Source organism: Meriones unguiculatus, chromosome 4 (assembly GCF_030254825.1).
Source record: "Meriones unguiculatus strain TT.TT164.6M chromosome 4, Bangor_MerUng_6.1, whole genome shotgun sequence".
In the NCBI taxonomy this organism is placed as follows: Eukaryota; Metazoa; Chordata; class Mammalia; order Rodentia; family Muridae; genus Meriones; species Meriones unguiculatus.
The window spans coordinates 90,793,678-90,813,592 of record NC_083352.1 but is presented as its reverse complement, the minus strand read 5'-3'; the positions used below and the strand labels follow the sequence as shown (position 1 = coordinate 90,813,592).

Below are 19,915 nucleotides of genomic sequence, written 5' to 3'. Positions count from 1 at the left end.
GCGAAACGTCAGAGAGACGTTGGCTTTGATTGGACATCTTTCAGGAGGCAGAGTCAACGCAGCCTGGCTGGAAGCTGAATGGTGAAAAAGGAGGTCAATCAAACACAAAGTCCCGCCTTCTAAGATTGGCGCGTAACCTAGCAACACAGGGGCTGCTGAGGCGGTTAACTGTAGGCTGGGAAACTTGCAGCTTGGAGAGCCGGTGAGTGACAGCGGGAAGACCCGGGCTGCGTGCCGTGTGCACCGAGTGGGCGCGCTGTCCAGTGACCCCCGAGGGGTCCGCGCCCCACTGCTATCTGGTCCATCTCCAGGGCCTCACTCCCCTGTCCTACCTCCGTCCAAGTCTCCTCTAGGCCTCCTGCAAGGACCATCAACCATCCTCTTGTGATAGTCCTGTCTCCTTTCCCGTCCACCTGTCATTTCATGGCTCTGCCCCTCGTCCCTCACGAGTACCGTTTCTGTGGACGTCCGAGTGAGCTTAGTTCAAGTAAGAGGATGGGATGGTTTGCTAGGCGCCCACCGTCCCCACGTAGGACGTAGCCCTGTATTCTGAGGTGAGATTGCCTGGTGCAGGATCCCACTTCAGTGTACGTTTAAATTAGGGGTTTGTTGTTAGTTTTGCTTTTGAAACAGAGTCGCACTATGTAGCTCTGATTGGCCTGGAACTTCAAGCTGTAGACCAGGCTGGCCTCAGACTCGGGGAGATCCTACTGCCTTTGCCTTGAGTTCTGGGATTAAAGGCACGTGCCACTGCACCTGGTCTAATTTGTTTGTTTGTTTGTTTCTTCTCCTTCTTTAATTGTTGTCTGTTGAAGGTTTGTTTTTGTTATTTTGATCCTTGTGTGCGTGTTGGTGTGATAAGTGAATTTGAATCCAGAAAAGAGGTTTTGGATCTTCTGGAGCCTGGAGCTGAAGTTAGTGGCAAGCAGTTGTGAGCTGCCTGACCTAGGTGCTGAACTCAGGTACTCTGAATGAGCCATACACACCCTTTAAAAAAACTTAAAGATTTGTTTATTTTTATTTTATGTGTACCTGTGTGTGCCTGCGTGTCCCTATGTGCATCATGGATGTGCTGTGTGAGGAAGCCAGAAGTGGGAATTAGAACCCCTGTACCTGGAGGTACAGGAGGTTGTGAGCCGCTGTGTATATGCTAAGAACTGAGCCTAGGTCCTCTGCAAGAGCAGCCAGTGCTATTAAACACTGAGACATCTCTCCAGCCTGGTTATTTTGATTATACACAAAATTTTCTCTTTGATGTTAACTTTCAAATTTAGGTCATATCCTTAAAATGTGATTTCCTTGTGCATTCTGAAGCCAAAATAGAATTTCTTGGGAAAACTGAACAAGGTGAGACAATGAAAAGTTGGCATGGGCACAGCCACAGAATGGCTGCTCAGCTAATTGTGGTGATTCCCTGCCATGACTCATTCTACCTTAATTCTTTCTGTCTAAACATTTCCAAGGACATTCTCTTGGCTCAGACTGCAACTAATTCACACATTTAACATGCGTTTATTGAGTGTTTATTGTGGCTAGCGGAAGCGGTATGAGCTTCAGGAAGTCCTGTCTCATAAAGTGTGGTGGGTGGACGCTGGAGAGATGGCTTCGACATTTAGAACGCACACCGCTCTCGCAGAGGATCCACACTTCCCAGAACCAACATGAAGCGGTGCACAACTGCCTGCAACTCTATCCCAGGTGATCCAGCGCCCTCTTCTGGCTCCCCAGACACCTGCACTTATATGCACATGCCCCCCCCCCCACACACACACTTTTTTCTTTGAGGCCCTAGAGAGTGTTCTTGGAATTAAAAATGATTTTAAAAAAGTCAAGAACATTTGAAAGTGAGCATCAGGGGAAAGTATCTTTTGAACCTCAGCTTTTATTAGAGCAACAGGTTAGACCCTGAAAATATTTCAACCCTAATGCTTTCAAATGCAGGTGACTCTTTGAATTGACAAAGAAACGCATTTTCTTCTAGTCTCAGAACAAGTTTAATTATGGAAGAATAATGCAGGCTCAAAATGCAGTGGGGTGATACTGACTGTGTGTGACATGTGAGGTACTAAGTTTAATCCCCAGCACCCAAACACCAAGGAAACACAAATTCTGTGCATCCTACGTGTATTAATTATATTGATATTTTATGCTCAGTAATTGATATTTTCTAACAATGAAAGATTTATTTTTATTCTGTGCATTACACCTGGCTTTTACACGGATGTTAGGGAGCTTCAGATTCAAGCAGCAAGTGTTTTATTGATGGAGTCATCTCTCTAGCTTGTATTTTAAATTCTGCTTCATTTACTTAGTCTGTGAATATGTGCATGTGTGTGCATGATGTATGTGTATGCATGTGTGTGTTGTTTTATGTGTATGTATGTGTCATATGTGTGTGGTACTACATAGGCCAGAAGGGGGCACTGGATCGCCTAGAATAGAACTCCAAATGGTTATGAGCCTCCATGTGAGTGCTGAGAACCAAACCTTAGTCCTCCACAAGAACAGCAGGTACTCTTAACCACTGAGCCATCTCTCCAGCTCCCACATGTCATTTCTGCGTTAGTAATAGAAGTCAAAAAACTAGACATTTTTGGCATTCTTACTTTCACACAAGAGTTCTGTCCCCATTTTACAGAGGGGTAGCCAAAGCCTAGAGAGGGTGGTCAGCTCACCCAAACCCATGTGACTGGGTAGGAGCCACAGGGATCGGGTCACCACATAGTGAGCCCCTGGCTAACCCTTTTCACTTGGGAACTTGTGGAAGGTCAGGTGACCGTGCCAAGGTCTGACCCAAGCTGCAGAAAGTTGCTGGCCACTGCGAGCATCAATCTGAGCATCTATCCCCAGTCACTACTGGCCACTCTCCTGTTTCCGAATCTCTGCAGCCTCTGGCCACAGCTAAGATACTATCTGTTGATAAGTCCACCTCCAGCACAGCCCATCCCAAGGGACTTCAGAAACCAAATAATCCACAAGATGTAGTTCCCAGCCACTTGGGAGGCTAAAACAGACCATCACATGGTCAAGGCTGGCCTGGGCAATACCATGAGATCCTGTCTAGCAAACAAAAACCAAACCCAAATGACATGACGTTGGCTGGTTCTAATGGAGGACATGATCTAGCTTGTGAACTCAGAACTGCATCTGTATCATCCTAAAGGGAATGCTGGGAGGGTAGGGCCTCTGTCTTCTCATTTACCAACAGCCATGTCTTTCCTGAACATCTCTTCTGTGACAGTTGTTCAGCATAAAAGTTTTATTGTTGTTGTTGTGTGTCTGTGCATGATACATGTGTGTGAGTCCTGGTATGCCATTGCGCATGTGTGGAGGTCAAAAACAACTCCCAGGAGTTGGTTTTCTCCTTCCACTGTAAGTTCCGGGGATCGAACTCAGGTCCTCAGTTTTGGTAGCAAGCGCCTTTACCCATTGATCCATATCCACCGAGCATGAATAAATGTTTTCAACATGATTGACTAGACTGCTGTACCTCTCTCAGCTCTTTTTTCTTCTCTGTGAAACAGAGAAAATAACATGACCTTTCAGGGTTATAAGGACCAAAAGAACTCATCCACAGAAAGTACTTCTTAGCCCAGCACTCAAGAGGCAGAGGCAGGTCGATCTCTAAGTTTGAGGCCAGCCTGATCTACGAAGTGAGTTTTAGGACAGCCAGGGTTACACAGAGAAACCCTGTCTAAAACCAAGATAAAAATAGAAAGTACTTCTTGTTTTTTATTTTGAGATAGAGCCTTACTCTGCAGCCCAGGATGGCCTTTAACTGACTGTGTAGCCAAGGATGGTCCTGAAAGACTGATCCTCCTGCCCCCACCTCCAGAGTGCTGGGATCACTTGTGTATTTAGAACAGCTGGGTACATATTACCTATGTTCTAACATTGGCCAGTATTACAAAGAAGGTCCTTAAGCCAAGACAGCCTCTCCCTACCCCGACCTCCCCACCGGCCAGTGTTAGGTGGGTAAAATAGTCACAGGTGGGGTTTCTTCCAGTTTCTCTCCAAGTGCATAGGTGGGCTCCTTTAGCTCAAATCTTTTTCCTTTTCTTTCTTTTTTTTTCTTTCTTTCCTTTTTTCAGTTTTTTTTTTTTTTTCAAAAACAAGAGCACAGTAATAAATATCCAACAGGCCTATTTGAATGAAGTGGAGGCACATTTGCATTACAAAGATCAATCAATAGAATCTTGACAATTAGAGCCGTGGTCCAACAGCAGCCCCGCTTCACTGTCTGGGCAGGAATCTCACAAAGGGCAGGCTGAGTTTACAACAGTTTCAATATGAAGGGTGGTAGCATCAAAAAGGACACAGAACAATCATATTAGAATTCAAGGAAAAGATTCTTGGGTAATTTTTGCTGGCGTCATCATCCACCCCCTTTTCCCCACACTATCTCCTTCCCGTTTTTTCCTTGTTCACCCAAATGAGCTGTCAAGAGCTGACGGGCGTCTTGGTAATCAAAGAAAACAAGTTTGCCCTTTAAAGCAAAAAAGGCAATTTGGCTGAAAGCAAATTGGAAACATTCCCGTGGGCTCTGAGTCTCCAGCCTCAGTCTCCAGGGAATTCTGGGAGTTTTGATTGATGCCTGGAGAACTCTGAGAACAACATGGAAAAGTGTCTGTCCAGCGCTTCCTTCATTCATCCTGTGGCCTCGGGCAGGCACCCTTCATCTGAGGAGCTAGGGAGAGGCACCACAGCTGTTCAGAACACTTTCAAGTCAGGAAAAGGCCCCTAGGGAACTCACTCTAGGATGACCGAGGAGGAAGTGGGAATGGGTCCCAGGGAAGCAAGATGGTGGTACCACCTTGGGCTGGGTCTTCAGCCTTTGAGAAAGTTCTGACCCTGGGTGTGTTTTAATTGGCCAAGGAGCCTCCCATTCTTCACAGCAGATATGGCACCTCTCTTCTCTGCCCTCAGACATATTTATTAGATACCCATCCGATTGCCTCTCTGTCTGTGGTTTGACGAACTAAAGATAGTCTCCTGTGGCTTTCCATGGCACTTTCTCCTCCCGCATCTTTATCTGGATTCCTGTGATCACCATCACCAGTGCTATGTTATTTGATTAGCTAAGGCTCTTGGATTGCATATTTGCTCAGCTGAGCCTCTCTGATGGCAAACAGCAGAAACAAATGGTGGCTGGGCCTAGCAATGAAAGCAACGCTGCTCAACCAGGTTTCAGAGCTCAGACAGCAGCCAAGGAGCACTGTTGTCCCTTTTCTCCCGCCCCTGCTTCAGAGTATGGATTAGCAGGGTCTTCAAGAAGGAGCAGGTAGCTTGGCATTCCCCATCCACACCACCATGGCTTCCCCTCAGAGAGAGTGGGCAAGACTATGTGATGGACAGCTCCACCAAGACCAGCTTTCTTATCATAGCAAAGTCCCTGAGGTGACTGACTTGTGAAGGGGAAAGGGCTGTGGTTGGAGACTCCACTGATTTGGACGCTATGGTGGGACAGTGCTTCACATCACAGCAGAGCCTGTGAGAGGAGCTTGCTTCTAAGTAGTAAGGAGAGAAAGTGAGGGGGAGGGAGAGGGGGAAGGAGAGACAAAGAGACAGTGTGAGTGTCCCTTTCAAGGGCACCTCCCCCCCATGGCCCTATGAACCTTGAACTAGCCAGGTGTGGTATGGTTACCCATGCCTTTTGATCCCAGCACTCAGGAGCCTACCTGAAATGGTGAGGTTCAGAGTCTGTGGAAGACCCTGGCTCAAAAAATAAGGTGGAGATAAAGAAAAACACCCGATGGGGACCTCTGGCCAGCATATGGACATGCAATGTGTTCACACACATACGCAAAGATGCACACACTACACACATGTACACACTACACACCCACATATATATGCTCATGTGCATGCCTACACATATGCACACACTATGCACACATGTGCTTCTGGAGTATGCTGGTGCACTGTCACCTACCCAGCTTACTCTGACCCCACTGCTGGCTGTGGGAATTGAACCTTTCAGCTCTGTCCGTGTCTTCTCCTATTCATGTCCTACTCCATAACCTGTTCTACGGTGTCAATGTCCTCTCCTACTCTGTGGCCCATCCCGCTCTATCCATGTCTGGTCCTCCTCTGTGACCTGTCCTGCTCCTTGTCCCAGCCTCCTCTGTGTCCTCGGCTTCTGATGTGGCAGTCTGTGATTCAGGCATTTCAGTGACCTCCCAATGGTCTGGTCAACATGGGGAGGAAATGCATGTGGGGAAAGGGTGCATTTCCATTCTCTGCATGGACGTCACTTCCAACCACAGCTTCAGCTCCTCTAGGGTCTGCTGCCCCATGATAAGCCCCTCTGTCCACGTGGCTTCCTGCTACTGACACTGCTGGGTGACCTCAGCTACCTGAAGCTGGCCTCTCTACATTCCTGCCCCTAGGGTAACCCCCATATGAAGGTCCTCAGAGCAGTGGCTGCTTCTTGCCTGATATACATGCCTGGGACTCACCCTCAGCCCTCTTACCCTGGTGGCTCAAGTACCAGAACAGCACTAAAAGATAAACCTGACTGGGTGGTTCACGCCTGTAATCCCAGCACTTGGATCAGGAGGAAGGACAGACTAGGCTATGAGAGATCCCATCTCAAAACAAAACAAACCCATAGACAAAAGAGCCAAGAGCAGCTTCAAGGTACTGCACAGCCATCATGGCCAGCAGTGAGGTACCTAACAGCCACTCCTTCCTTTGCAGGGTTACCGGGGATTGTAAAAGCCAGGAGAGCCTTGAACTGGCTGCATCTCAGTGCCAGGGTATACAGAGGCAAAGCCAGCTGCTCCAGACATGGCCTTGGACGTCCTCAGCATGGCCCCTAACTACCAAGGCCTGGCCATCCATAGAATTCCGATGAAGACAGGCCTAGTCACAGCCGAGCCAATTAAGGCCTTGGTCCCATCCAAATCCAAGCTCAACACCATTGAGGCCAAGAGGATCATGTCAGTCCTGGATGAGGCCATACACAAGGTGGAGCTGGTGACCCTGATGTCCTACATAGAGTACCACCCAGAGGCTCTGGATGAAATGGTACCCGAGGACTTGGTGGCCGCCATAAAAGAGCACTTGAATATCAGCCAGGCCCTGCTGGAGAGTGCCAGCATCGTACAGGAGAAACAAAAGCAGCTGGAGGAAGAGGACGAGGACATTGAGGAAAGCTGGGGCCGGGATCGCTTGCTGTCAATAGAGATACACAAGTCCGACCTGTGGCCGATGACACACCAGTTCCGAGACTCCACCAAGGCTGTCCTAAGGCTCCTGCTTAGTAACCCTCAGAGCGCGAGGCTGCTGCAGATACAGGCACCAGGCAGAAGCCCAGCGGCCCAGTGTCTTCTGGACTGCCTGGTGGAGCTGCGGGGTTTCCTCTTTGAGAAGCTCCTCACCAGCCCCATGGAACTGAAGGAGAAGAACCAATTCATACAGGACATCACCCGGAGGAATGAAAGGAACCAAGAGGTCATCGATGGCCTCCAGGCTGAACTGGCAAAGGTGCTGAAGAGTAAGGAGTCAGAGGTATACTTCTCTCACGTCCCCAAGTTAGGAAGGGAATGGATCCTTGGGTTTTCTCTTCATTTATTCCATAGAAATTGATTGAGCATTTTACTAGGAGGTATATCTTTAAGTGAGCCCAGTCTCAAGAGCTCACAGTGTGCATTCAGGGTAAGAACAGGACACTGTGAAGGGATGCTATAAGAAGACTGAACTTGGGCCAGAAGGACCAGGGACAGTGTCACTAAGACAAGAAGTATAGCAGGGTGGTGGTGGTGACATGCCTTTAATCTCAGCAGAAGCAGGTGGATCTCTTTGAGTTAGAGGCCAACCTAGTCTATAGAGTGAGTTCCAGGACAGCCAAGGCTGCACAAAGAAAACTTGTCTTGAAAAACAAAATAAACAAACAAACAAAACAAAAGCTGGGTACAGTGTTGAACACCTGTAATCCCAGCATTTTGGGAGGCAGAGGCAGGTGGATCACTGTGAGTTCGAGGCAAGCCTGGTCTACAAAGTTAGTCCAGGACAGCCAAAGCTTCCTAGAGAAACCCTGTCTAGAAAAAACCAAGCCAAACCAAACCAAATCAAACAAACAAGCTCAAGAAGGTTAAAGAAAAGGGGACTGAACAGACAAGTGAGGAAGACCTTCCCAGCCAGGGGTTGGCAAAGTGTCTACATTACCAAGCAGGTCCTTTGTCTTGGGTGGGATAAACATAAGACGTGAGCAAGGGGCTCAGTGGTTGAAAGTGCATACTGCTCAGAATACATATATACACTAGGAACCCAGGAGTACTGAAGCAAAAGACTGTAAAAAGAAGCACAGGATTGGACATGGGTCAGTGAGTAAAAGGCTTTCCATACAAACTGGGGGACCTGAGTTTGAGCCTCAGAGCCCACTTTGTTTACTTGTTTGTTTGTTTTAAGCTGGCATTGTAATCTCAGCACTGGGGAGCCAGGGACAGCAAGACCCATGGAGCTCAGTGGCCAGCCAGCCTTCCCAAGCCAACAAGCTCTAGGCTGAAGAAAGAGGAGGATGACACTTGAGGGTGCACACACATGCACACATACAGAGAAGTACAGCAGGCTACTCTTCAGCCATGAACACAGAGCTATGTTTCATCTTACAGAACAGTTCGAATATTTGAACATTCAAAGGTTCTGCAGGCAGCTCAAAGCGTACCTGAATGTGTGGCCCAAGTGGCCCCGCCCCCCACTGTCCCCAACCCAGATTCTGCTGGTCAGTGTACTATAATGAGTCTCAGGGTCAGTTACAATTTAATCTGTCACATCTTGGTGGCTGTGGCTCTTCCTGCACACTTGTCACAGGTGAGCAATGGCAGTCAGCTTGCTTTCCGGCTCTGTATCTCATCTCCAAAGGCTCACACAATCCACACACTGGGCTCAGTGGGCTAAAGCTCTCAACATGGTGTGGAAACAGCCATGACAGCATCAGGACAAGAGGGCTGTGTCCCAATAATCGATAATGCTTTTGTTTTTTGTTTTTTTTATGAGACAGAGTTTCTCTGTGTGGCCTTAGCTATCTTAGACTCACTTTGTAGATGAGACTGGCCTCAAACTCACAGAAATCCACCTGCCTCTGCCTCCCAGAGTGCTGAGATTACAGGCATATGCCACAGTGCCAGCTTCCAATAATTCTTTTTTGACAGATATGGCTGTCTGGATTTGACGTGTGGACCTTCGTTTGCCAACCTTTCCCTAGATGGAGGGAAGCAGATGGTCCCAGGCCTGAGATGAGCATAATTTTGACTAGTTCAGAAAGGGAGGGTGCAGCCAAAAGCCAGCTGCCCCTGTGATTTTGGGGGGCTGTGTGGCTATTAATAGGGCCCTGCCGCCATTTTACCCGGCCTAGGTGGAAAAGGAGAACTTTGTGATCCAGGAACTGAAGAATCACCTGCACCAGGTGTTCAAGTTCTCTGAGAACAGCCTCCTTCGCACGAAGCAGGAGGCCGAGAAGCAGCAAAAGATGGATTACCGGGCCTCTCAGGCCAGGCTGGCCAAGATACAGCAAGATATCCTGGCGCTTCGCTCGCAGTTCCACAACCTGGTCATGGAGAATCGGGAGGTGGAGCAGGCCCTAAGGAAGGTGTGCTGAGGTCAAAGGGGCACAGAGGGGCAGGGCAGGGCTGGCCCAGGTGAGGGGAAGTCCAACACAGGTGCATTTCCTAGGAGGTGGGAGCAGGAAACACCTAGGCTTTGTTTTGAGTTTGGATCGAGGAGGCCAAATCCCTGGCCCAAAATGAGGGGACAGTGACCTTCAAAAAGTTCCTTGACTCCCCTGAGCCCCAGGGATGACCCTTAATTGAAGTAAGCTCTCATGACTCTCAGGCAGACTGACCTCAACCCCTCTGCATCTGGTTCCAATGGGATCTGAGGAAGCATGGGCGGAAGCCTGGGAACAGTATGTGCAGTGGGCATGTGCCAAGAATGGCTACTCCGTTTTCTCTCCATCTTCACCATGCCCTGCCTTCCTTTCAAGTCTCTTTCTGAGGATACCTTCTTATAGACCATTTTCCAGTCTTCTGACTCTTTGAGCATCTCACAGAAGTTGTGTGTTTCTAGAAGAAAGGCACAGCTATGCATACTAGGTTGGTGGACAGTCCTGGAGGGTCATAGATCCCTGGAGAAAGCCAGCCTGCCTTCAGTGCCCACTGTGAGCTGCTCTGTGGGGTCAAGGAGTTCCTTTCCTTGCTGCTTTTTCTTTTTAAGATAATGTGGAGCTGGGAAGATGGCTAAGTGCAGAAAGGCATTTGCTGTCAAGCCTGATGCCCTGAGTTCAATCCCCAGGACCCACATGGTAGGACAGAATCGATTCATACAAGTTGTCCTCTGACTTCTGCCCACAGTCCACCATTGCTTTGCACGTGCACGCGCGCGCGCGCGCGCGCACACACACACACATTAGTAAAAAGGTAGCATTAGACAGTGCAGCACAAGGAACCCTCCAACTTGGAACAGCCCACTGCCCTTTGCTCCCAAGGGCTGTGATCACAGGCACTCACCATGACACCCAGCTGTCTGCTTCTTTCCATTGAGGTAAAATCCACATAAAATACAAATATCCATCCGAAAGCGGCCTATTCAGTGTCACTGGGCACATCACATACAGACAGAATCCTGCGACCTGTCTAGTTCCAAACTATCTCATCACCTCAAAGCATAGCACCAGGGGCGGGCAGAAGGGGGCAGCAAGACGGCTCAGTCTGTAGAGGAGCCTGCTGCCAAGCCTGACAACCTGAGTCTGATCCCTAGGACCAGCATGGTGGCAGGAACTGATTCCTGAAGGCTGTCCTCTGACCTCCACATATGTGCAGTGACATGTCTGCTCACCTCCCACACACAAAACAGATGTAATCAAATCTTTAAAAATATAACTGGGAACCCAGTAGGCTGGGGACTCCTCATCTCATCCCCCTCTGGCAGCAGCTCATCCTCCACTTTCTAAGGATTCACCCACTATGTGTGTCCTATGAATGGAGTCTGCTGCAGGACCTTTTGCTCTGGCTCCCCACTTCCTTACCACCATCTTAAAGTTCAACCATGGTAGAGGCCTGGCCTTGCTTCTTTCCTTCGTATGGCAGAGTCACATTCCATTTTATGTATAAGGAATAAGTATTTCTTATTTATTGTGACAGGGTTTCTCTGTTGTAGCTTTGGCTGTCCTGGAACACACTCTGTAGACCAGGCTGGCCTTGAACTCTGAGACTTGCCTGCCTCTGCCTCCTTTCTAGTGCTAGGATCAAAGGTGTGCATTACTGTGCCTGGCCCAAGTGTTTTCTTTTTCTTTGTGTGCAGTGTCATCAGAGGCCAGAGGAGGATGTTGGATTACCTAGAACTGGAGCTACAGAGGGTTGTAAACTACCATGTGGGTACTGGGACTCAAACCTGGGTCCTCTGGAAGAGAAACCAGTGCTCTTAACTACTGAGCCCTCTCTCCAGCCCCAAGTGTTTTGTTTTTTTTGTTTTTGTTTTTTTTTTTTTGTTTGTTTTTTAACTTAATTTTTAAGTACTAGGATGGAACTTAGGGCCTCATTCATGCTAGGTAAAGGTTCTGAGCCACACCCATAGCTGGGAGCTGACCCTTTTTTATTTTGGTGTTTCGAGACAGTTTCTCTGGGTAGCCTTAACTGTCCTGGAACTCACTCTGTAGACCAGGCTGGCCTCAAACTCATAGAAATTTACCTGCCTCTGGCTCCCAAGTGCCAGGACTAAAGGCATGTGCCACCACCGTCCAGTGGGAGCTGAGCTTTTTAAAAATTATTGTTTGACTATGCATGCATACTTGAATGCGTGTACCGCAACACCTGTGTGGAGATCAGAGAACAGCTCTGTTGTCAGTTCTCTTCTGCCACCTTGTGGGATCAAGGGATTAAACTCAAATGCTGAGTGCCTTTACCTACCCACGGAACCAAACTTACTAGGCCTGTACCTTTTTGTTTTAAGAAAAAATATAAAGTGGAGACAGAAATTGAAAATTGGATCCAAAAATATGACATGGAGATGAGTGAGAAGCAGGTATGTGCCAGGGGTTCCTCCTGAGGGGCTGGAAGAGATGGGAATGGGGTAGGAGCTACCCAAGATGCCCTAGGTCTCCCCTGGAGACCCTTTGCCTCAAGGGGCATGTCCATGTGTATCTGTGGGAGAGGATATGGGGGAGGGGGTGAAGGTTAGAGGGCGGAGGGTGGTAAAAAGTGGGAAACTGCTGAGATCCATACCCATCCAGAAGCATGTGGCCCCGTTGAATTTCAACCTCCCAGCGTCCTCTCCTCCTGGCCCAGCTCCTGCCTGCTTCCAGTTCAGAGGGGAGCCTGCCCACTTCTGTCATTCAGCAGGCTTTACTGAGCACCTCAAAGGTGCCAGGTTCCAGGATATGGCAGGAAAACGAGACAGTCTTCATTGTCATCTGAAGGTTCCAAGCTAGTGTCACTATCAGCGGAGAGTGTGTGTGGCTGGGAACACAGCTGAGTGGTTCAGCACCTGCCTAGTGCACGCAGCGTCCATCCAGTACTACAGAACAGACCCTACTCACAGGGACCATTGAGAGCTATAGGTTCCTTGCTGGCAGGGATCCTGCCTGCCCAGCCCTTGGGCTCAAAGTGCTCTGCCCATGTCAGTAGATGCTGGTGGAAGGAAGAAGTGGAGGGAGGGGGAAGTCTGTGTGAACTGCAGCAAGGGGGACAGAAGGGGAAATTTGGGGGATCACTCTAAGCAGCAGCTTTCCTTGCCCATGGCCTCATTGTGTCCTGGCACTGTGGTATCAGATATGTGGTAGCCAGTTTTCTGCCACCATGCTTAAACACACGAGGAAAGGAAAAGAGGTTTGTGCTCAAAAAAGTTTTAGAGTTCGGTCTATGGTCACTTGGCCCCACTGCCTTGAGCCTGAGGTGGGAACATCATAGAGAGGGGAACAGAGATGTTCACTACAGACAGAGTAGCTGGAAATGGGGAAGAAGGAGGAAGAAGAGGAGGGAGACACAGACCAAGACCCCCCTACCATGAACTACTTCCTCCCAGAAGGCCCCTCCTCTTTGTTCAGTGATCCACTGATGAGGTTAGAGCTTTCATGATTAAGTCACCACTCAACAGCGCCACCTAGCAGGGGGACCAGGCTTCCAAACGGCGTGTCTGTGAGGAGCTGTTCATACTGACAACCAAACGTCCCTAGATCCCAGGAACTGACCCTGGTAGTTGGAATTGTCCCTCCGTTTAAAATGAGGGAAACTAGAAGCTTAAAGGGAATATTCTAAAGTTGCAGAGAAGCTACTCCCGGAAGCTGGGGAGCTGACTCAGCAGGATGCATGCATGCATGCATGCAGGGACAGGGACCTGAGTTTGAATCCCCACCCCCATGTAAGAAGTGAAGACTGCAGTAGGCTCTATAATCACAGCATCTGGGAGGCAGAGACAGGCAGATCCTGGGAGTTTGCTGGCCAGCCAGCTCCCTCACAGCAGGCTCCAGCTTCTGCGAGAGTGCCTGTCTCAAAAAGTAAGGTAAAGGACACCTGAAGTTGACCTATAGCCCCCGTCCCGCGGGAACTGAATGTATTCACATCTGAGCCTATACAAAACACATGCAGCACACCTAGTTTGCACAACTCGCAGACCTTGTTCCTCCCTCCATCCCAAGATCCGTTCAGTTGGGTCCTTCCTAGAGCAAGCCCGGGTTCAGAGAGGCTCTGCATCCCACGGGGCTGGGGCAGAAGCCGGGTGCACGGGGAGCAGGGAGACCACGCCTGGTGCTGCAACCCACGCCCCGCCCCTCGCCTAGGAGGAATACGAGGACCTGGAGAGCATCCACAAGGAGGAAAAGCTGCAACTGGAGGAGCTGAAGGAGAGGCATGCGGTGCTGGTGGAAGAGTTCTCCCAGATCCGTGCCGAGAGCGAGATCAACTCCAAGAAGCGGGTGGAGGCGGAGCGGGAGATGGTGCGCATGGTGAAGGCCGCCACGCTCATCCAGGCCGTGTGGAAGGGCTACTTGGTGCGCTCCATGCTTAGGTCCAAGAAGAAGAAGCGGGGAAAGGGCAAAGGCAAAGAAAAGGGTAAGGAGAAGGGCAAGGAGAAGAAGGGCAAGGGCAAGGGCAAAGGCAAGAAGAAGAAGTGACTGCAGCCTACCGTAGCCCTGACCTGGCCACGCCCTGCCCAGTCCTGGCGACACCCCACTCCCGCCCCAGCCCTACTGTCCCTGGCTTCAATGATGGGTAAAATTAAAAAAAAACAAAATACCTTTAAAACCACACACAAGGGCCATACAGACCCTTCAACAGATGTGTCGCCGCGGGCTGAGCTTGTATGTGCTGCTGGACGCAGCATACTGAGGAGGGTGCAAGCTCTGAGCCCCACCCACCCACATCTTCACTGGGAAATGAGGTCCTGTCTCCAGAAGCTATTGGGAAACATCGCCACCAGGCTGCCCAGGGTCTGTCACCACAGCTTCTGCCCCCACACTATGAACCGTCAGGAGGGCAGCAGCCTGTTTTTTGGTGTTCAGATTGTTGCACAATTTTTAAAAAAGTATTGGTTGCCAGAATTTCACAAATTGAGAACTATCCCATAGAAACTTAACTGCCCTTTCTGAAAGGAGCTCGTCACCCTGATAGCCCAGTATTCCAGCCCTGTGCCACCCATGGTGCACAGCAACCACCCAGCAAGTTAATTTTCAAAGTATTCCTATGTAGCCCAGGCTGGCCTTGAACTTACAGTGATCCTCCTGCCTCTGATTTCTAAATGCTAAAATTATAAGTATGGGCTGCCTCATCTGGCTGACTCCTTTCTCCACTTAAACAAACAAAAACAACAAAAAAACAAAAGATGGTGTGGGTGCGTAGTGATGCAGGCCTCACCTTTAATCCCACCACTTAGGAGGCAGATAGGCAGATCTGAGTTCAAGGCTAGCCTGGCCTATAAAGAGCTAGTTCCAGTAAAGCCAGAGCTACACCGGAAAACCCTGTCTTGAAAAAAATGAACAAAAGTCTTTTATTTATGTGTTTACCCATGGAGGCCAAAGTGGGGCACGTAACTTATTGGAACTGGAGTTACAGGTGTTTGTGAGCCACCTGAAGAGAATGCTGATATCTGAATGTAGGCCCTGCCAGAGCAGTTAAATTCTTTTAGCCCGAGAATCCCCCCTTCAGTCCCACTTTTCTTCAAAGGTGCGTGTGTACGCGCATGCACCTGAGTTTATAAACATCACACGTGTGCCTGGTGCCTGCAGAGGTCAGAGGATGCTGGATCCCTGGAGCTGGAGTTACGAGCAGTCATGAGCCACCTGCTGAGTGCTGGGAACCAAACCCAGATCCTCTGGAAGAGCAGTAAGCACTTAACTGCTGGGTCAGCTCTCCAGTCCTGCTTCCTCCATTTTCTGTGGTTCCCATCAGGCTGCCCTGTTCCGTCACCCCCAACTGCTCTGACACCACAACCCAGTGGCATCACCCTGGGCTCTAGCTAGCATTCAGTGTAGATGGAAGAAGAATGTGTGTTTCTAGTTCTAGCCCGCATCCACCAACACAGAGGAAAGGGGCAGGAAGACAAGAGGCGGGCTAACCAATTCTTTGTGAAAGTTCTAGAGGCTTACACATTTTACACAGCTAAAACACAAAGCATGTGTGCCCGGACATGACTGACTGACCTCTGCAGGTGATCACACACGTCCCTGGGCCTGTCTACCCCTGGTCTCTTCTGCCCCCAGTAGCATGACTACCCTTTCACAGGGTAGAGGCCACTGGTGGGATGCCCACTGGGCTCCCTGGAATGCTCAGGAAGGGAGGCAGCAAGAGGAAGCTCAAGATCCCATTTGCATCATCCAGGGAAGGATGCAGAACCGTGGATGAACTCTTAGGCCTAGGGCCCCGCTGCAGTGCAGTGGAATACAGGCCACAACCAGGCCTAAGGCTCTGCAGACCTCAGCCTGTGTCTGGCTGCCTTTTCCTCTTGGCTCATTTCTTTGGAGGGGCAGGGGGATTGCTGGGGATGGAACCCAGGGCCTATTCATGTATGCTCGGCAAACACTCTACCACCAAGCCATGTCCCCATCCCCTAACAAGACAACTGCTAGCAAAGGACTTTCACCGTGTCCCGAGCCCACAAGAACCACCCACTGGCCTTTGTGTGGAGTTGCAGGACAGAAACAGGACTTAGGTAGACTAAGTATTACCTGAGGTCTGTGAGCTGAGACTTGAGCAGCCACAGTCATTTCTACCACATCCTCCAGTCACAGCTTTCCTGTTTAGCTGTGCTATTTCAACTGACTGAAGCCTTTACTTAAGGGGGGAAGCAGTACACCACTAGATTTTAGTGAGCTAAATGCATTTAATACATAGAATAAATACATGAATATTAAGATGTCGCCCTATGCTCCACCCTTGGGGTCTATATGCAGCCCAGAACTCTCCCCTAAGGCCTCCAGACCTCTGTGGAAACTGAATCCTGAGCAGGGAAGCTGGGTAGGGTTTGACACTGATGCAGAAAGGGGCTGAAACATGGTGAAAAGGACATCTCAAGGACTCCAAATACCCTACAGAGGAGGCTGGAGACATCCTGAGCTTGTGGGGACCAAGGAAAGTGTGGCCCATCCACCATGGTGGCTTCCCCAGCACTTGGGGGCACTGGGGACCCTGCTCCCCAGTGGTCCCCACCTGAGCTGAGGACTGGCTGGGAGCCAAAGGCTTACCTGGTGAGAACTCATTTCCAAGGAGGCTTTGGCTTGGGGGGGCCGGCCCCTCGCTTAGGGGCGGCTGGCCCTGAAACACTGCCTGACTGTGCCTTGGGAGTGGCCAGGGGGCTCCGGACAGTCACCCCTGATGTGGAAGGCCGGGGACTCCAAGGCTCATTGGTCTGGGGGACACCGGAAGCTGGATGAACCATGCTAGGGACAGTTAGGTGGGTGAGTGATTGGGAACGCCTCCGCCCCAAAGAGCAGGAAGCATCCAGCCCATCATGAGACATCTTTGGGGAACCTGTGTCCACTCTGGGCTCTGCCTTGGAGGGTCCAGCTGGGTGAATGGCTCGAACTGGGGTCTCCCTGGAGCAAGGTGAGTGACTGCCCCTTGGGGTGGGTGGCGGCGTCCAGAAAAGGGTCCGGAGCTTGGCAGCATCCCCCATGGCTGTCCGAGCCCCCTCCTTGCTGGTGCCCTGTGGCTGGGAGCCAAACAGTGACTCATCACAGTAGGACGGGGTGTGGCCAATCAACCTGGAAAAGGGAAGGGTGCAGTGACCTGGGGTGACAACTCTAAAACCCTCTACAACCTCACTCCCCACCAGATACTGGAAGCAGCAGGAGCCTGCCTGGTGCCCTCAGGGGGCCTTGACTTATTCTTCAATAGGCTGACAAGTATCAGCCCAAAACAGCTCAGGGCTTTTCTCCCTCTTCTCCTGGAGACAGAAGGACATGGTGCGGAGGGGAGCAGGTCTAAGAGAGACCCTCACCTGGAGCACCTCCTAGAAGCCCCACCATCAATTAAAGCCATTCCTTGGTCTTTAAAGCCACTCCATGAGCCCCTGTGAATACTGTACATGCTCAAGTCTTGTGCAGCAAATGAGAGACACTCTCTTGAACCTACTCAGCTCCAGATTAATGGAGTAATTAGGCCCATTGAGTGCTATGTAAACAGTCATCACACTTATGTTTAAGAACAACAAAAAAATCTACAGAAGCTTGGGCCAGCAAGGTGGCTCAGTGGGTAAGGGTACTTATAGCCAAGACTGACAACCTGAGTTTGATCCTCAGGATCCATGTAATAGAAGGAAAGAACTGACTCCTACAAGTTGTCCTTTGACCTCTCCCATACAAAAATATACACAAAAGTATACACTCTTCCCATACAAAAATAACCAAATACAAATACTTTTCAAAAAGTCTGTATGAGCTTAGCAGAGATGCAATTTTTTCCCCCTGAATAGTTTTTTTTTTTTTTCCCAAGAATTGCCTTTAAATTTTTTAAAAGATGTATTATTACTGTGTGTGTATGATGTGGCTATGTGGGCGTGTGTGTACACACATGGAGGTCAGAGGTCAACTCGGTGGAGTCAGTTGTCTTCCACCTTTATGAGGGTTGCAGCAACTGCAGGACACTAGGCTTTCGAGGCAAGAGCCTTTTGTCGATGAGCCATCTCAGCAGCCACCGCTACCATTCATCAGGACCTTCCTAAGCATTCCCGATTCCTCTTAGTGCTAGTGTTTTACGTGTATGTGCCAGTGTGTAGGCCTATGTACCATGTGAGACTCAGATGTCAGAAGAGGGGGTCGGATGCCCTGGGCCTGAGTGGAGAGTGCTGAGCAGCGAGCATGTGATGTGACTAGCTCTCTCCAGCCCCCACTGCCGCGACTTCTGGCAACTACAGCCCAAACCATGAGCCAGAATAACCCTTATCTCACCTAAGTGCCTTCTGCCAAGAGTATTTTATCACAGAAACCAGAAAAGAGGCCAAGAGAGCCACCCTGAGTAGAGGGGTGTGCCCCCGGCCCATTACCTGTATTTGTTTTTCTTCCTTGGTGTAAGGTTTGGGGTGCTGGCCCTGGAAGGGGTGGACTCATAGTCTCTCTTGGCCAAAGAGACCTTCGGAGGTCCCAGGTCCACTCCTCTCACTCTGTTACAATTCTGTACCCACGGTGGGTCAAAGTCTGGAAGAGTGGGCTGGGTTCCTGCTGGGCTGCCAAACAGGGTCTCATCCACATAGGACGCCCTGGCCTTGACCCTGTAGCTGCTGGGGCTGCGGTGCTGAAGGTGGAGCGCCTGCATTCCGCAGTGGGTCAGTTCCACCGGGGTCCTCACGCTGCCCAGTGGGTGTGCTCTGCCAGCTAGATAGACTCAGCCTCCAGGGCTCCCTGTGGAAGGGGGCAGAGTGAGGTTAAGAGCAGGGTCAGGTCAGTAACAGCAGCAGCCTGGAGTCTCAAGCCCAAGGGCAAAGAGGGCTTTTCCCTGCTGAGGGAAAGCGGCTGTCTTTCTCAGAGGGGGATTGTTTTTCAGGGGGCACCATAGAAATGCTTCACTTTCTTGCCCCTCCCAACCCAGAGTCTTATGTAGCCCAAGCTGGCCTGGAATTCACTATATTATATAGCCAAGATTGACCTTTAACTTCGGATCCTCCCGCTTCTACTTCCCACGTAGAACTGCACGACCGCCTGGCGTCTGAGGTGCATGGGTTCGAACCCCGTGCTCTGTGCATGCCGCAGGCTAAGCCGGCACTCCTGTCTTTTTAGTTGTCAAGACATGGGAAAATGCTGTCAGCAAATATTTAATGAATAAATAGATACACACTTTTAGCCTACAGTGTATGCTCAACAAATATTTACAGTATGACTATGGGCATGCAGGGGGATGGCACTAACCAGACAAACTAATTATGGTGGGAGAGGGAAAGGGGCTCCCAAGCCACTGTCACCCCCATGCCTACCTTGTGCAAAGCGCTTTACAAACGCGGTCAGTTCTAGTCCTCGCCAGCAGCCCGGTTTGGCCTCTTACATTCAATCCATTTTCCCACCGATCACAACTCAGGTTCCAAACATCGGAGTAAAAGCGCAGGCATCAGGGGAACTCCGTGTCCGGCGCTTTTCCTACCCGGGCCTCCGGCCAGCAAACTCCGGCTCCGCCGCAGATCCCGGTACAGCACAGCATCCGCAGCGGTGCCACAGAGACACGCGCCCACACGCATCACATCACGCTGGGCAACAGGAGCGACGCCCCGCCCCACGCAGCTGGTGCGTCCCTAAAGCCTACCCCCGCTCAGATGGTACGGGCCACAGGACACACCCCCGTTTCGTTTGCATATCGTGGGCCCCGCCCCGTGTAGAGGGTCCATCGCTCATGTCCTTCCACCCTCTCAGTTGGTACATCCCTCAGGTCTTGATAGTCGCGTAGTTGACACGTGCCTTAAGCATCTGTCACCGCCCACTTGGTACATTCCTCAGGCTCCG

The 19,915-nt window shown here is 50.3% G+C and overlaps 2 protein-coding genes across 6 annotated transcripts; one reads left to right on the top strand and one right to left on the bottom strand.

Annotated features, from left to right (window-relative positions):
• Positions 1-124: 124 nt before the first annotated feature.
• On the top strand, positions 125-15,047 carry Iqcd (IQ motif containing D). Of its 3 annotated transcripts, XM_021633189.2 has the most exons (5): positions 125-202; positions 6,700-7,512; positions 9,359-9,592; positions 11,950-12,021; positions 13,775-15,046. In XM_021633189.2, exons 2-5 carry the CDS (start codon positions 6,790-6,792, stop codon positions 14,105-14,107), a joined length of 1,362 nt encoding a protein of 453 aa, XP_021488864.1. In that variant the 5' UTR covers positions 125-202; positions 6,700-6,789; the 3' UTR covers positions 14,108-15,046. The 3 variants fall into 3 exon arrangements, with proteins under 3 accessions (XP_021488864.1, XP_060238478.1, XP_060238479.1); XM_060382495.1 differs by lacking the exon at positions 9,359-9,592; XM_060382496.1 differs by lacking the exons at positions 9,359-9,592; positions 11,950-12,021 and having other exon boundaries at positions 13,775-15,047.
• Positions 13,863-19,728, bottom strand: Rita1 (RBPJ interacting and tubulin associated 1). Of its 3 annotated transcripts, none has more exons than XM_060382497.1 (4): positions 19,396-19,728; positions 18,472-18,826; positions 16,673-17,191; positions 13,863-13,996 (listed from the first exon to the last, which is right to left on the bottom strand). In XM_060382497.1, exons 2-3 carry the CDS (start codon positions 18,738-18,740, stop codon positions 16,684-16,686), a joined length of 777 nt encoding a protein of 258 aa, XP_060238480.1. In that variant the 5' UTR covers positions 18,741-18,826; positions 19,396-19,728; the 3' UTR covers positions 13,863-13,996; positions 16,673-16,683. The 3 variants fall into 3 exon arrangements, with proteins under 3 accessions (XP_060238480.1, XP_021488881.1, XP_021488882.1); XM_021633206.2 differs by lacking the exon at positions 13,863-13,996 and adding an exon at positions 19,071-19,193 and having other exon boundaries at positions 16,292-17,191; positions 19,396-19,726; XM_021633207.2 differs by lacking the exon at positions 13,863-13,996 and having other exon boundaries at positions 16,292-17,191; positions 19,396-19,724.
• Positions 19,729-19,915: the final 187 nt, after the last annotated feature.